Below are 15160 nucleotides of genomic sequence, written 5' to 3'. Positions count from 1 at the left end.
AGAAGCTGGATATGAGTCAGCAGTGTGCCCTTGTTGCCAAGAAGGCTAATGGCACATTGGGCTGCATTAGTAGGAGCACTGCCAGCAGATCGAGAGATGTGATCATTCCCCTCTATTCGGCACTGGTGAGGCCACATCTGGAGTAGTGTGTCCAGTTTTGGGCCCCGCACTACAGAAAAGATGAGGACAAAATTGGAGAGAGTCTAGCGGAGGGCAACGAAAATGATTAGGGGGCTGGAACACATGACTTACGAGGAGAGGCTGAGGGAACTGGGCTTGTTTAGTCTGCAGAAGAGAAGAATGAGGGGGGATTTGATAGCTGCTTTCAACTACCTGAAGGGGGTTCCAAAGAGGATGGATCTAGGCTATCAGTGGTGGCCGATGACAGAACAAGGAGTAATGGTCTCAAGTTGCAGTGGGGGAGGTCTAGGTTAGATATTAGGAAACACTATTTCACTAGGAGGGTGGTGAAGCACTGGAATGGGTTACCTAGGGAGGTGGTGGAATCTCCATCCTTAGAGGTTTTTAAGGCCCGGCTTGACAAAGCCCTGGCTGGGATGATTTAGTTGGGGATTGGTCCTGCTTTGAGCAGGGGGTTGGACTAGATACCTCCTGAGGTCCCTTCCAACCCTTATATTCTATGATTTGATGATCACAGTCTGTAAGTATCTACATGGTAAACAAATACTTAACAATATACTTATAGACAGCGATCAAGTCACCTCTGGACCTTCTCGTCAATAAGCTACATTGAGTTCCTTCATCTTCACCTCAGATCAAAACTTCTTAGCTCTATAACGGGCCGGATCAAAATGACGAGACCACAGGAAGCTCACCTGTCCATGGCGATGGCCACGAGTGTGAAAACGGAGGCCGAGACAGACGATCCTTGGACAAGGCCACTCATGGTGCAGACGACCTGGTTGAAGGGCCAGCCTGCAGAGACACACGGAGCCAGCGTGAACGAGCAGGAGGAGTAAAAACTCGCACTTTCCCCCCTCACGCTCCTAGGGCGGGGACTTCGGCTCTCGCAGACAAGCCAAAGGCTTCACCCGACCCTCACCCTCGCCACGTGGGCCCTGATTAACACAGACGGGCAAGTGAGCGTCGTCCCTGGCCTCGGCGGCAGGGCTACCTCTACGCCATTCTCAGGGTCCCTTGTCCTAGCAACAGCGCTGCGGAAGCAGCTCTTTCACTTTGGCCCATGGCTAGAGCCCACTACTGCCCTGCCGAGATGGTGGGAGCTGGATCTACATGCTGGGGTGTCAGGTCACCATTCCTATCCTCGGGAACGCAGCCCCCCTGGGCTACAGAGCTAGGCGTAATGAATGAGCGACAGACTCAGGGTGGGGAGCCAGCCGTGCTCATGTGCTCAAATTAACCGCAGAGGCACTTGCCAAGGGCCCAGGCCTAAGGGCCTCAATCCCGCGAAGCCCATGGAAGTTTGCCTGAGCAAGGACTTAGCAAAAGTAGAGTCAAACATGGAGCAAGGCCTGAGGGCCGAGATTCAGCCTAGCCACAAAAGCCGCACCCAGGGCAAGGCCTGGCTGGGAGTCTCCTGGGGGGGGGGGGCAGCCATCCAGTTCAGGAATTGGACTGGTTTCCTGTGGCTGTTGAAGAGAACAAAATACAGCTGCATAAACTACCCAGCCACAGGGGAGCTGCTTTTAGCAGCGTAACCACACTCTAACCACTAGGGAGCACTTCACCCTGCAGCAGCAGTGGGATAGGTGAATGGGAACTCACAGAATAGCCAGCAAGATGGCATGGCTAGTGCCGTCGGTGCCTAGCACATCGGCATGCCCAGGTGAAGGCAATGGGACGGCGAGGCCATGCCAATGCCCCTATGCCTATAGCAAATCTGTCTTGTGCTGCGCTCGGGCCTGTAGATGCTGCAGCACCTTGCATTGAGGATTCCAAAGTGCTTTACCCACATTTGTTCATTAAGCCTCAAACCATCCCTCCGGAGGAGGTATTATCATCCCTATTTCACAGCAGAGGAAAGCGGCACGGAGGGTGAAGTGCCCAGTGACACACCCAAGTTGGTGGCAGTGCCAGGAATAGAACTCGGGAGCCCTGGCTCCTAGCCCTGCCCTCTGAACACTAGACTCCATCGTCTTCAATAGCATCCGACTCTAACCCCATGACCCCACTAGCAGGCAGCAGTGCACATTCTGAAACCACCTGATGCATGGTGGCAGTTTGCAGTTGAAGACACTGCCCTGAGTAGGTGCAGCTACCTCTGCCTGGCTGGCTGGCTCTTCAGATGGGATGCAAACAGAACCAAAGTTGGACTCAAGTTCCTCTTTCTACTGAGAACAAGTGCTGGTCGGCAGCGTGTAGTCCATTGCTGCCTTTGTGCCTGGCCTGCCTCGCTCTTGTTCTTTCCTGTTAAAACACATCACCAGTTCATACCCCAGAGTCTCACATTCCTGGACTCAGACGAACCCAGACGGTTAAAGCATGAGGTCTAAGATCACTTCTAGCAGCCTTCACCTTCATAGGAGCACAGACAAACGTCTCCATCCAAAAGAGAAGCTTGAATAGCTGTGCCTCCTGAAATCCCCTTTACTCTGCCCCTCCCATCCTGCTCTGGGAGGTACGTGCACCACCCACCCCCATGTCAAAAGATTGGCAATGCCTCCCCCCACTAGCCTGGCCATCTCCCTTCCAATGAGTCTGCAGCATCAGGCGGTCTGTCCCCAGCTGTGTACGCACTGCCAAGCAACCCTGAAATAAGCCTCACCCGCCGGAAGGTTTACATCTGAAGCTTTGAGTTTTCATAGATCGGTAGCCGTCAAAGCCACAAGGGAGCAGCAGATCACCCAGTCTGCCCTGCTGCATATCACAGACCACAGAACTTCACCCAGAGGTTCCTGCATCAAGCCCAAACACTTGTGCTCGAACCAGGGCCTATCCTTTATACAGCATCCAGCCTTGACTGAAGGACTTTAAGGGATGGAGAATCCCCCTGGGTAATTACCCCTACGGTTACAAAACTGAGCCGGATTTCTGGTTTGTCTAGAGTCACCTGCCAGCAATTGGATCTCATTCTGTGGTTGTCAACTGGAGTGAAGCGCATTCTGCTAGCAGATGTCGTCTCTTACTTATCGGCCAGGGTCAGGCAGCACTTCTTGGCTTTCTCTTCCTGGAGAAAGACCCTAAATTGTGCCCTGGAGCTGGAAGACGCAAAGACTACTAGGTCATGATCCAAGCAGGACTTTAAAGAAGGTGATGGCTGTTGAGACCTGTGAGATTTCTGCCTCTCTGCGCCACCAGCCCACGCCCTCCCCAGCTGGTGGACCCCAAGGCGAAGGCTGACCGGGGGGGGGGGGCTCTCACCTGTGATCAGGTTGTCCAGGAGGGTGGTTGGCACACAGAAGATGCCCACCAGCAGGTCACTGATGGCCAGGTTCAGGATGAAGAGGTTGGTGACCGTGTGCATGCGCTGGTTCCTCACCACCACCAGGCACACCAGGGAGTTCCCAGCCATGCACGAGAGGAAGATGCAGAGGTAAGCGACAATGAAGACAGCTGCCACTGCTGGAGAGTGCTGGTAGTACGGGAGGAAGGTGCCATTGAGGTGCCTGCCATCCATCCATCTCAGGGTCTCGTTAGCAGAGGTTTCCTTCTGGAGAGACTCGTGGGCAGCCATGATCTCAGCACGCTGACCTACAGCGCAACAAGCAAAGTTTCAGCATCCCACCCAGGTGCCTGGGTCTGCTAGCTCTCGGCACCGGGGGGAGGGATAGCTCAGTGGTTTGAGTATTAGCCTGCTAAACCCAGGGTTTTGAGTTCAATCCTCGAGGGGGCCATTTAGGGATCTGGGGCAAAAATCTGTCTGGGGATTGGTCCTGCTTTGAGCAGGGGGTTGGACTAGATGACCTCCTGAGGTCCCTTCCAACCCTGATATTCTATGATTCTATGAGGGGGTTTACCAGTCGTGCGGTGACTGTTATAGATCACACTGGGCTAGCACGTCAGAGCCCAGAGCAGGGATCAGGTGCTGACCACACAGGTGACAGTTCCAGTCCTAGAGAGCTTACAGGAGCAGGGGCAGGGAACAAGGAGTATAATATGACTCAGCGGCCTGATCTTTGCTACAAACGTAGGTTGACCGAGTTGATTTGCGTTGCCTGAGTTGTGCATGGGCCTACACCAAAATGGGCCTCCCAGCGACATAAGCGCTCCATAACAGCAACCCAGTACCCACATCCCTGAGCCACACAGAGCCACAGTTGGGCATCTTAGGTTGATGCAGTGTGAGGTAGGCATTGCATGACCTGTATCAACCCTAACAGTCCTCCAGCAGCTGTCCCACAATTCCTCTGGTCCCATGACAATGGTCGCTCTGGTCACAATTTGGAACTCGACTGTTTGCGGGGGTGACTGAGAGTGAAAGCCCGCCGTCTGTGGTATATCCCTCATCCGCATGCACATGTGCTGCATATCCTCATCGCGAGTGGGTACGTGGTGAGTGGTACGTCAGAGTGGGTAAGCGATGCAGGATGGGGAGATATCCCAGTGTGCCTCATGCCTGGGGAGACATTTTCTCAGCGCTTTGTGGGATGCTACTGGTTTGCCCAGGGATTTCTGGGAGCTAGGAGTCAAATTCCCACCATGATACTTTCTCCATCCCATAATACTTATACCATCCTATAGTTTTCATGCTGTTTTTTAAAATCCCCACAGTCCCATACAATGCTTTCCAGACTCCACCATCTCTCTGAAAGAAACCTGGATTCTGCACAGCTCAGCATGATTCTCATGAGCGTTGCTAATACAGGACACGTGATTCTCTTGTATTTGCAGAACCTGGACGCATTGTACTACTACAACGTGGGGTACGATGAGGAAGAGTAAGAAATGTTCAGGCACGATAACTGGAGGCTGATGGACGGAGTGGAAAAAAAAGCCAGGTCGCTGCTGGCATTCACAGAGCAGCTCCACATGGCTGATTGCATCTTCTGGGCCGGAGAAATGAGCACCGATTGGTAGGATTGCATTGTAATGTAGGTTCCGGACAATGAGCAGAGGCTGCCGAACTTTTGGATGCAAAAGGTAGGGTGACCAGATGTCCCGATTTTATAGGGACAGTCCCGATTTTTGGGTCTTTTTCTTATATAGGCTCCTATTACCCTCCACCCCCTGCAGTGGGGGAGGTTTAGGTTGGATATTAGGAAAAAACTATTTCACTAGGAGAGTGGTGAAGCACTGGAATGGGTTCCCTAGGGAGGTGGTGGAATCTCCTTCCTTAGAGGTTTTTAAGGTCAGGCTTGACAAAGCCCTGGCTGGGATGATTTAGTTGGTGTTGGTCCTGCTTTGAGCAGGGGGTGGGACTAGATACCTCCTGAGGGCCCTTCCAACCCTGATATTCTATAACTCTATGAGGAGGGAGGCAAACATCAAGTCCATCCAAAGCGTCTGACCTGCTGAACTGATCATTAACAGGAAAAGGGGTATGGAGAACCAGGAAGCAATATAGACCTTGGGTCAAATTCTGCTCCCAGTTACTCCAGTGCCAGGCCATTGGAATCTGCAAGGCTGCACTGGTGTAACTGAGCGAAGCATTGGCCTCATCAGTGATGTGGCTGTTGATAAACAGTAGGTCAGGGGAACTGGCCAAAGCGCTTGGCTTCGGTTCTCAAAAACCTTTAGCAATCAGCTGTGGTTGTGTAAACCCCAAACCAGGGGTTGTTTTGGACCCAGATCCCATTGGATCTCAGCCCAGGGGTATGGGCAGTGCCAATAACAGATGACATTTTTGGCTCATCTCTGGTTGCCAGTACTTGGATGAATTCACTTGTTACAAACTGGCAGGTCCAGATAACATGGATTTAAGGCTGGGAAAGGAATGAGTTCAAGCACTGTCCAACTACTAAAACATCATTTTTATTAATAAGGGGGTATCAAAGGGCTAGGGACGAAAGAGAAAATACGGGACAATTGTCAGAAATGAAAACAACCACCCGGGCAGTTACTGCAGTGCACATACAAATTCAATCCAAAATAACAGAATGGCCCAAAAAATAAGTAGCAGAGGAAATACGCAGCCATACCTAGAGGATGAGGGATGAGCACCTGGCTAATAAAGAACTGATTATTCCAGAATCGATCAAATTAAACCCTCACGAGAATGCAGTCGAGCTAATCTCTCTAGATTTTAATCCGGCGTTTACTAATGTTCCTTGAAATCTTCCTTGAGCCTTTCACCCAAACAGTCTGCGGGGTAAAGCTGAAGGACCATAATGCCAGGGATTGCTAAGCCGAGACGTATCAAACAGGGAGGTGCCACGGGGAGTAGTGGTAGGTCCAGGTTTGCATCACATTTGCACTACCCAGCTGAGAGTTGGGAGTGTTACAGAAACCTGTGGAGTCCGCGCCACAGCATGGAGGCTCTGGAGAAGTTAGCGCTTTGGGCAGAAAATAACCTGGCATCGTTTTGCTCTGGGACATGAGTGACAATGCATCTGGGAGGGGAATCCTTTGACATGCCCATTGTCAAGGGGCCTGTGCGTGGAGAGCAGTAATGCCAGGAGAAGCCTGTAGGGGACACCGGAGAGCAAGCAAGAGGAGCGCTTGCTGGGGGATACAGCAGCAAACATGGCCAAGGGTCTGAGTCTGATTCTACCTCTACTGGGGCAATGCCGGTGGGCTTACTCCTGATTGACACCAGCATGAGACCAAGATGTGACCCAGCGTGATTTGGGGCTTCACATGCTGCGGGAAGGGCAGGGTGGCTGCTCTCGCTGGCTCTGGTGGGACTGGGATGTTGCTTTAGGACCTGGGAGGCTGAGTCCCAGCCAGCCGGCTACACGAGGAGGGGATTGGGAGAAGAACAGGTAAAGCAATTGGGCTGGCAGGACTGACCCATCACAAGGAAAGGCGTCAAGAACTATGTCTAAGGAGTGGCACAGCAAGACATCACCAGCTCCGAGTGAGGAATCGGAGACAGAAGCATCAATGAGGGTGCGACGGAGCCCGGAGGGATGGGGTAGGACTGAGAACAGGCCAATGTGTAAAATATCTTCGCATCTCTGCCATCCAGGTGACCCCACATGCAGCATGGCACACATCTGGGCTAGCCCCATTTCTGCTCCTGCCAATGAATCTCCTCCCCTTCACACGTGGCAGCTCTTCTTCTGGTCCGTTTGGCTTCCTCGCACACATCACTCACCTCTCCAATAGGCTGTGAGTCAGCACAGAAGGAACTTTGATTTCCCTTATCCCCAGGTGAGGCTTTGACAACTACACTCCCGGCGGCAGAACGATAAACCCTCCTGCTTAAGCAACAGAGAGTCCTGTGGCACCTGATAGACTAACAGATGTATTGGAGCATAAGCTTTCGTGGGTGAATACCCACTTTGTCGGATGCATGCTCTTGCTTAGGACACACTGATGATCAGGGGAGCATGAACTGTCAGGAGTTAGGAGGAAACTTCCCCTAGGCACAACTCACTGCATAGATGTCAACTGGGGGGGGGGGTTGCACCTTCCTCTGACACACCCTGTGCTCTCCACCACCAGAGACAGAATAATACCAGACTAGATGGTATTATTATTGGTCTGGTCCAATCCAGCAATTTCCTGCTACATCCCCTGCTATTCCCAACCTCTGTTCCATACAGCTCTGTCAGTGCATCTCCATTCTGACCTGCAGCTCCCCAAACCACCCATATTCCCCCATTCTAGCCAGCAGCAACCCCAGCTACTCCAGCCCCAGAGCAACAGCCCTATCCTGCCCCCGTTGCTCTGAAGAACCCCACTGCGGTCCCTGAGCCCAGTGAGTGCGATGTGAGAACAAGCCTTGTGCACCGCTAAGAGCTGAAGGGTTAACGCTGCTCCAGGCCGTTCTGTTACGAAGAGGGCGAAAATCTAACTTGAAGCAGAAACTGCAAAAGTTTGATTTTGTTCTATAAAAATCCATCCTCCCTGGGCACATTTCCTACACCCCAAACATTAACAGCACCAAGTGTTCACGTCCCCTGTCTCCTGCAGAGCTCTATACTCAGCCTTCCTGCCTTGGCTCAGAGAGGAGGTTTAGGTGTGAATCATCTCATGCAGCAAAAACCAAGGATCGGCTCTCTTGTTTTGAATTAGAAACCAGAGAGGTTAGTTTAGCTGAGCTGTCTGCTGAGAACAGATGATTCAGTTATTCAAGAGCCGAACCGCAGCATTACCCAGCATATCTCTACTCGCAAGAATTCAGTCTTAGACATTGTAGGAGACAGGCCAAGGGCTGAGATGGCTTTATAACCGTTCAAACTTTTCCAAACCGTCCTTTCCACAGCTGAGCTGAGTTTCAACTCCTTGTTATTTACCCTTCCTTTAGACAGGGGTTCATTTTTCATCCCCCCCCCCCCCAGAGATCTGTTTCCAAGCTGGAAAAAGAATGCCCCCCTTTTCTATTAATAATAATAGAGGGAAAGTATTGTATGTCATCCCCTCCGCGAAAACTGCCCACTTGACATTATAAGCAGCATTAACCCAGCCATCGGAGACTAGCGCATCACAGTCATTTCAGAGGGAATCTTGAAAGCTCTGTTTGGAACCGAAAGGAAAACCCAGATATTTTTGCTTCAGCACAAATTGCTTCTGTATTTTTAATCCCCATCCCACTGTGAGCGGTGATTACACCAGCATCTGCAAGGTAAGCTGGTCATTTACAGTACAGATGCCCACACTTTTTCTGTGTGGATTTATCCATTAAAACAAAGCTCAAGGTTTCTGGCACCGGCAGAATCGAATTAGGCATCAATTTCCCTGGATTGCAACACTTCTTTGTAAAGTTTTCTCCCTCTACCCTTTTAACTGGCAAAAAGCAATACATTGAGCCCACGCTATCAAACAACAGAGCCATTTCAAAGCGAAACAACAAGAAAATGGTCAAATATTTTCAGCTTCCTTTTTTGGTAGGGAAACAAACTGCCCATCCCACTCACCTGTTAAAGCAGTGTCATAGTAGCAAGCACAGTCTCCTGATTCTGGGATGTCTACAGATCTCTCTTGCCCAGACGGGGAATGAGAGCTAGTCGAATGTTCCCAAAGATAAAGAAGGGTTGAGTCTCTGATACATATTAGATCCTTTCCCCTGGATGGTGTTAACTCCGCAGTGTTCCTGAACTGCCTGAGAGGCTGCTGTCTCCATCACATTATAAACCTGGGGGCAGGTGAGACTGTGATGTCAATCAAGCAGAAATACACCCCCAGATTGACTCTCACGTCCACACGGTATCCTATCTACACAATCACACCTGCATCAGGAATCTTTCTGTCTCACACACATTCCTGGTCACTCCCCAGCATACACATACTCTGCTCTGGCAGACCGGATGCTACAGTACCATTTCCCTTGCTGTAGAGATGCCACTTTCCCTTGTGCATTCAGTTTTCGGAAGCTTCCATTGTGCTGGGTGGCCCCTGGGTCCTAAGCAGTGTCAGGGAGGGAAGAGGGGGAGCAGAGCCGGTCCAGGCGAGGCAGCTTTGGCAGGGAGCAGGGGGTGCATTGCAGGACAGCTTTGCGTGTGGAGAGATATCCCTGCAACCTGTCTTCCTAACAGCAAGAAACACAGCCCAGGAGCAGGAGAGCAGAGGGAGAAGTCCAGGCCCAGATGTCTTTAGCTGAGGTGTGAAATGAGGCTGGAGAAGAGTTTGGAGGAGAGGACATGGACACAGTTACTGAGGAGGGGATGAGTTTGGAGTGGGGAGGGGTATGTCTGCCAGGTTAGCATGGTGTGGGCATACTTTGAGATTCAAGGCTGCGATTTCCAAAGGAGCCTAAGGGAGTTACATGCCCAGTGGATTTCAGTGGGATTGGAGTGCCTAATTCCCTTGGGCTCATTGGAAATCCCAGCCCAAAGCAGCAACTTCAGCTTTGCCCAAGGTGAGAAACGCGCCTTCCCAGGGCCGCCTGTAGGAGAACCGAGTCCACACACAACAAAACCAGCCACAGCAAAACAAAGACAACAGCAACCAACAGTCTCCACACACAGACCCGGGGGCAGGGCTCCAGCCCACCCCCAGCCCTGCTCCCTCTAATAGGTCAGGGTTAAAGAGCTGCTGCGTTAACCCCTTCGGGTCTGGGCCAGGGAGCACCTTTGTACCCGGTCATGCTCATAGACCCCTCGAGAGCGTAGCAGAGGGCAATCTGCAGAATCGACACTCGGTCTTTCCATGACCTGCCCCAGACCCTTGGTGCACCACAAAAGAAAACAGCTGCAGGGATAGACGGGGCACCCGCATCCGAGCCTGGAGTTGTCTTTCATAGCTTGCAGCCATGGTCCGTGACAGGGGCAAGGGCTCTCCCAGGAAATGATTCCACTGCCCACCTAACTGCACGTCATGCCTTTTCCGTCATGCCAGCGTTCTGTTCCTGGGGGAGACGTTTCCGACTGAGATATGGGACAGGGTGTTCTCCACCCTCTGCCCCCTGTGGTAGAACCGCCCCGAGAGGCGTCCGTTTGTAGTATGGATTCTTTAGTAAAACCCAGGCTCCGCACACGATGCGTTTGACTGGGCCAAATGTGTCTGCACAAGCTGATGTCCACTGGACCTTTCAGGGGCCCTTGTTCTTCAGGAGGTCCATGGGGGGGTGTTGTGGTGGAAAACCTGAGGACAAAGTCTCAATAGTACCCTGCTAAGCCCAGGAACGACCTGGCCTGCCATTCAGTGGTAGGGCTTGGGCATGTCGGTAGGGCTTTCACTCTGTCCATACCTTTGGTGATGTCTTCTCCACCAAGCCTGCAAGACTCACCTCATAGAGAATGGCTTACAAATGATCCTGGGTGCCAGTTAGAACAGCAGGTTCCAGATCCCCAAATGAATGTGGGAGGCAACCAAACGGGAGTTACAAAGTATGTTGGAACGTGGGGTAGTCAAAGAGTAGCAATGGTGCAGTCCAGTCATTCTAGTTCCCAACCAGACCCCATAGTCATTTCTGTACTGAGTTTAGAAGAGTTAATGCCATGTCAAAAGGGTTATTCAGACGAAGCAGAGAGCGGGAAATGGGGCTGTTCAGCAAGGAAAGCGACATCGTGGAAAGATGGGGTTGGGCCATACAGCAGTGTGGATGGGAAGGAGATTAAAGGTAATCTGGGTATGGCACAAAACCGAAATGAATCCTGTCTCTTGGCTTTCAATAAAGCTGCTGATATGGAACACGTGCATGAAGACAGGATGGCGGATGGAAACAGGGAGTGTCTAGAAATTACCACACCGGAGGTGAAAGAAAACTTAACAAGCGGATTGTGCTTAGCTCAGGGGGACAGAGTAAATTCCCATCCCAGAATACTGAAAGAACTGGCACAGGATGTGGTTAGTCTGGTCGCGAGGATTTAGGGGTAGTACCATCTGACTGGAGAACAGCCAACGTCAGACATAGATTTAAGGAAGGGCGACAAGTGCAATTACACACCTGTTAATGTAACCTCAAGGCTTTAGAAGAACTCGTGATGGACAGAATAATTCAATTCCTGGCTGTCACGCTGTATGGAATTGTGAGACACTTTGTAGTGTTATTATTAATACCAATATTATAAAACTGCAATGACTGGTGCTAGCTATCTGGGTAAGGTGTCAGGGAAAATGTTAGGATTTATCAAGTCTGATAATCTTGTGTCTGTGTTTGTATCACCTTTGTATTGTTATAGATTTGTGGGGTAGATCTGTATTTCCAAGCTTGTGCTGCGTTTCTGGGTGACACCCGCAGACAGAATGGCATCAGCACTAAGCCTATTTGATGGGCCATCAAGGGCAACCAACTGTACAATCATAGAATCATAGAATATCAGGGTTGGAAGAGACCTCAGGAGGTCATCTAGTCCAACCCCCTGCTCAAAGCAGGACCAATCCCCAACTAAATCATTCCAGCCAGGGCTTTGTCAAGCCTGACCTTAAAAACCTCTAAGGAAGGGGATTCCACCACCTCCCTAGGGAACCCATTCCAGTGCTTCACCACCCTCCTAGTGAAACAGTGTTTCCTAATATCCAACCTAAACCTCCCACACTGCAACTTGAGACCATTACTCCTTGTTCCGTCATCTGCTACCACTGAGAACAGTCTAGATCCATCCTCTTTGGAATCCCCCCTTCAGATAGTTGAAGGTTGCTATCAAATCCCCCCTCACTCTTCTCTTCTGCAGACTAAATAAGCCCAGTTCCCTCAGCCTCTCCTCGTAAGTCATGTGCCCCAGCCCCCTGATCATTTCGCCCTCCCCTGGACTCTCCTTTCCACTTCCTTTCTGTAGTGGGCCCAAAACTGGATGCAATACTCCAGATGTGGCCTCACCAGTGCCAAATAAAGGGGAATAATCACCTCCCTCGATCTGCTGGCAATGCTCCTACTAATGCAGCCCAATATGTCGTTAGCCTTCTTGGCAACAAGGGCACACTGCTGACCCATACATAACCAAACTTCATATACGACAATAGCACATACAATCCAACGAGATATGACTGTCTAGCAGATCAAGACTTTTAGAACGATACCTTACAAGGCACACTTTGTACAGAACATATCCTAATTACATGACAGTGGGGAGTAAGGGGGTGCCAGGGTGTCACACTCCCCTTCACTGATTACCCTGGGGTAGCTGGGATGGGCTAGTGGATGAAAGCCTGGCCTGGGACATGCACTCAATTCCCAGCTCTGCCACAGGCGGCCTGTGTGACCACGGGCAAGTGTCTTAGCCTCCCTGCGCCTCGTCTGTACAATGGAGCTGACAGCCCTGCCTGCCGCAGGAGGGGTTGGCAGGACAAACCCATCGCTGACTGAGGCCGCTGGATACAGTGCTGGTGGCTATTCAAGTACCTAGACAGAGCAATTCCTCTGGGTGTATCGACGCGGCTCCAGTTCTGCTCTGATGGTACCTGTTCAGCTGGAGTCAGGACAATAAATGCCCTGAACCTTTGCTCTCCAAATCCCACGGGTGAGGTTGCTTAGCTTTGCTCACTGCTTATTTCCCTTCCCTGGTTTGTTCAGAGGTAGACGTATCAGAGGTGTGTCTGGCCCACATGGAACGAGGCCCATATATCCTGCCTGAGTCCCAGGACACAGCTGAGCTCCCAGTTCCTCCCCTGAGTCCACCCATCACTGCTGGCCACCTGTGGAGTTTCATGGTTCACTGTAGGTTTCATAACACCATAGCGATGGTGATTTCACCTTGGCGCAGCTAGTCCAGCACTTCTCAAGTCATGGGCAAGGTCTGGGAACTCCTGTCTGCTCTGACGGGCTCTTGCCCCACTGTTGCCATGGCAACGGAGTGATGGCAGCACGTTGCTGTTCATGCCAAGAGAGGATCTGCTGGAGTCTCAGCGCCCCTTGGCCTTGCCCTGGTTCTCTGGTGCACACGCAGGATTCACGCTGGCTAAGGGAATGTGCCTCTGCTATGGCCAGAGTGCCCTTGTGCTGCCAGGAGGCTACTGAAGGCTGCTCTAAGCTACATTGGAGACCTGGCTGGCACTGAACTGGCCTCAGGATCTGGGGGCACAAACAGCTCCCTTGTGCCCTGAGCTGCTGGGCAGAGCTAAGAACCTGCCCGGGCAGGAAAACAAGAGCGAGAGCGGGTTGGTTTTATATCTTGATAAATTGGGGAAGGTTCAGAGAAGAGCTGCAGCAAGGGTTAAAGGATTAGAAAACCTAGTGACTGAGCTCTTGAAACTGTCTGTTTAGCTTAACACAGAGAAGCTTGAGGGGTGACTTGATCCCAGTCTTTAAATTCCTACATGGGAAACAAAGATTTGATACTGGGCTCTCCATTCTAGCAGAGGAAGGTCTAACATGATCCAATGAAGCTAGACAAATTCAGCCAGAAATAAGGTGTAAATTTTTAACAGTGAGAGTAATTAGCCCCTGGAACAGCTTACCAAGGGTTGGGATGGATTCTCCATCACTGACCATTGTAAAATCAAGGCTGGATGTTTTCTAACAGGTTGGCTCTAGGAATTAGAGTGGGCAGGTCTCTGGCCTGTGCGAAACAGGGGGTCAGACGAGATGATCACAGTGGTCCCTTCTGGCCTTGGAATTTATGCATCTGCAGGTCCCAGCGGTTTGTTTCCAGAGCCAGTGTGCGCTAGGTAATCCCGTGCTGGCTAATGAAAGCATGACACCAAGCCGGCTCTCCAGCCAGCGCCAGTCACATACACCACATGCCAGGAGACAGCGGGAGTTGTTTTAGAGAAGGGCAACTGACCTCAGAACAGAGAAAAGTGCTTTTGTAAAGATACGTCTGCCTCAGAGACAGCCTAGCCGGCCTCCTGCACTGTGCCTTCAAAACACACTAGACAAGCAAGGCAGCCTCACGCAACAGGTGCGGGGAGTTTATCCTATCACCGGCCAGCACCGATGCTGCTGAAATCGTGTTAGGAAATAAACTGTGAGTGCAATTAAAATGCTGCAAGTCTCCAGCAGCGCTGTCAGACACCAGAGGGACAAACTAGTTCTTCGTGACTAAAAAGATACACAAGGCAAGGAAATTGGTCGTGCAGTGAAAGAGCCTGTGGATGCTAGGGGGCCAGCAGAAATCAATTCTTGATTTAGTCCTAAGTGACGCACTGGATTTGATCCAAGAGATGAATATAGCTGACCCGCTCAGTAACACTGACCACGATATAATTAGATTAACATCCTTGTAAGGCGGAAAATACCAAAGAAATCAACTTCAAAAAGGGGAACTACACAAAAGTGGGTAACAGTCACAAGAGTGAAACGCCTGCAAGCTGCAGGGAAAAGATTTTAAACCACCACAGCAGAGACTCAAACTAAATGTACATGCAAAATAATAATAATAATAATAAAACAGTAACAGGACTAAAAAAAATGCCACCGTGGCTAAACAGCAGAGTGAAAGGGGTGGTTGGAGGCAAAAAGGCATCCTTTAAAAATTGGAAGTTAAATCCTACTGAGGAAAATAGAAAGGAGCCTAAACTCTAGCCAGTCAATGTATAATTAGGCAGGCCAAGAAAGAATTTGAAGAGTAACTAGCAAAAGACACAAAAACGAACAGCAACATTTTTAAAGTGCACCAGAAGCAGGAGCTTGCCAAACAATCACTGGGGCCACTGGCCGATCAAGGTGCTAAGGGAGCACTCAAGCAAGACAAGGCCTGGAGGGACAAAGTTTCATGGATAACTGGACCAGAGGGCAGCATGCTGCCATCCATCA

The 15160-nt window shown here is 50.8% G+C and overlaps 1 protein-coding gene across 1 annotated transcript; it reads right to left on the bottom strand.

Moving 5' to 3' along the window:
• Window positions 1–832: 832 nt before the first annotated feature.
• On the bottom strand, window positions 833–3655 carry LOC113407638 (neuropeptide FF receptor 1-like). The gene is made up of 2 exons (XM_026656783.1): window positions 3343–3655; window positions 833–936 (listed from the first exon to the last, which is right to left on the bottom strand). The coding sequence occupies exons 1-2, from the start codon at window positions 3653–3655 to the stop codon at window positions 833–835; spliced, it is 417 nt and encodes a 138-aa protein (XP_026512568.1).
• Window positions 3656–15160: the final 11505 nt, after the last annotated feature.

This window comes from Terrapene carolina, unplaced genomic scaffold (genome assembly GCF_002925995.2).
Source record: "Terrapene carolina triunguis isolate 2854851 unplaced genomic scaffold, T_m_triunguis-2.0 Scaffold49, whole genome shotgun sequence".
In the NCBI taxonomy this organism is placed as follows: domain Eukaryota; kingdom Metazoa; phylum Chordata; order Testudines; family Emydidae; genus Terrapene; species Terrapene triunguis.
The sequence above is the reverse complement of the archived record's forward strand: the minus strand, read 5'-3'. Positions and strand labels throughout refer to the sequence as shown.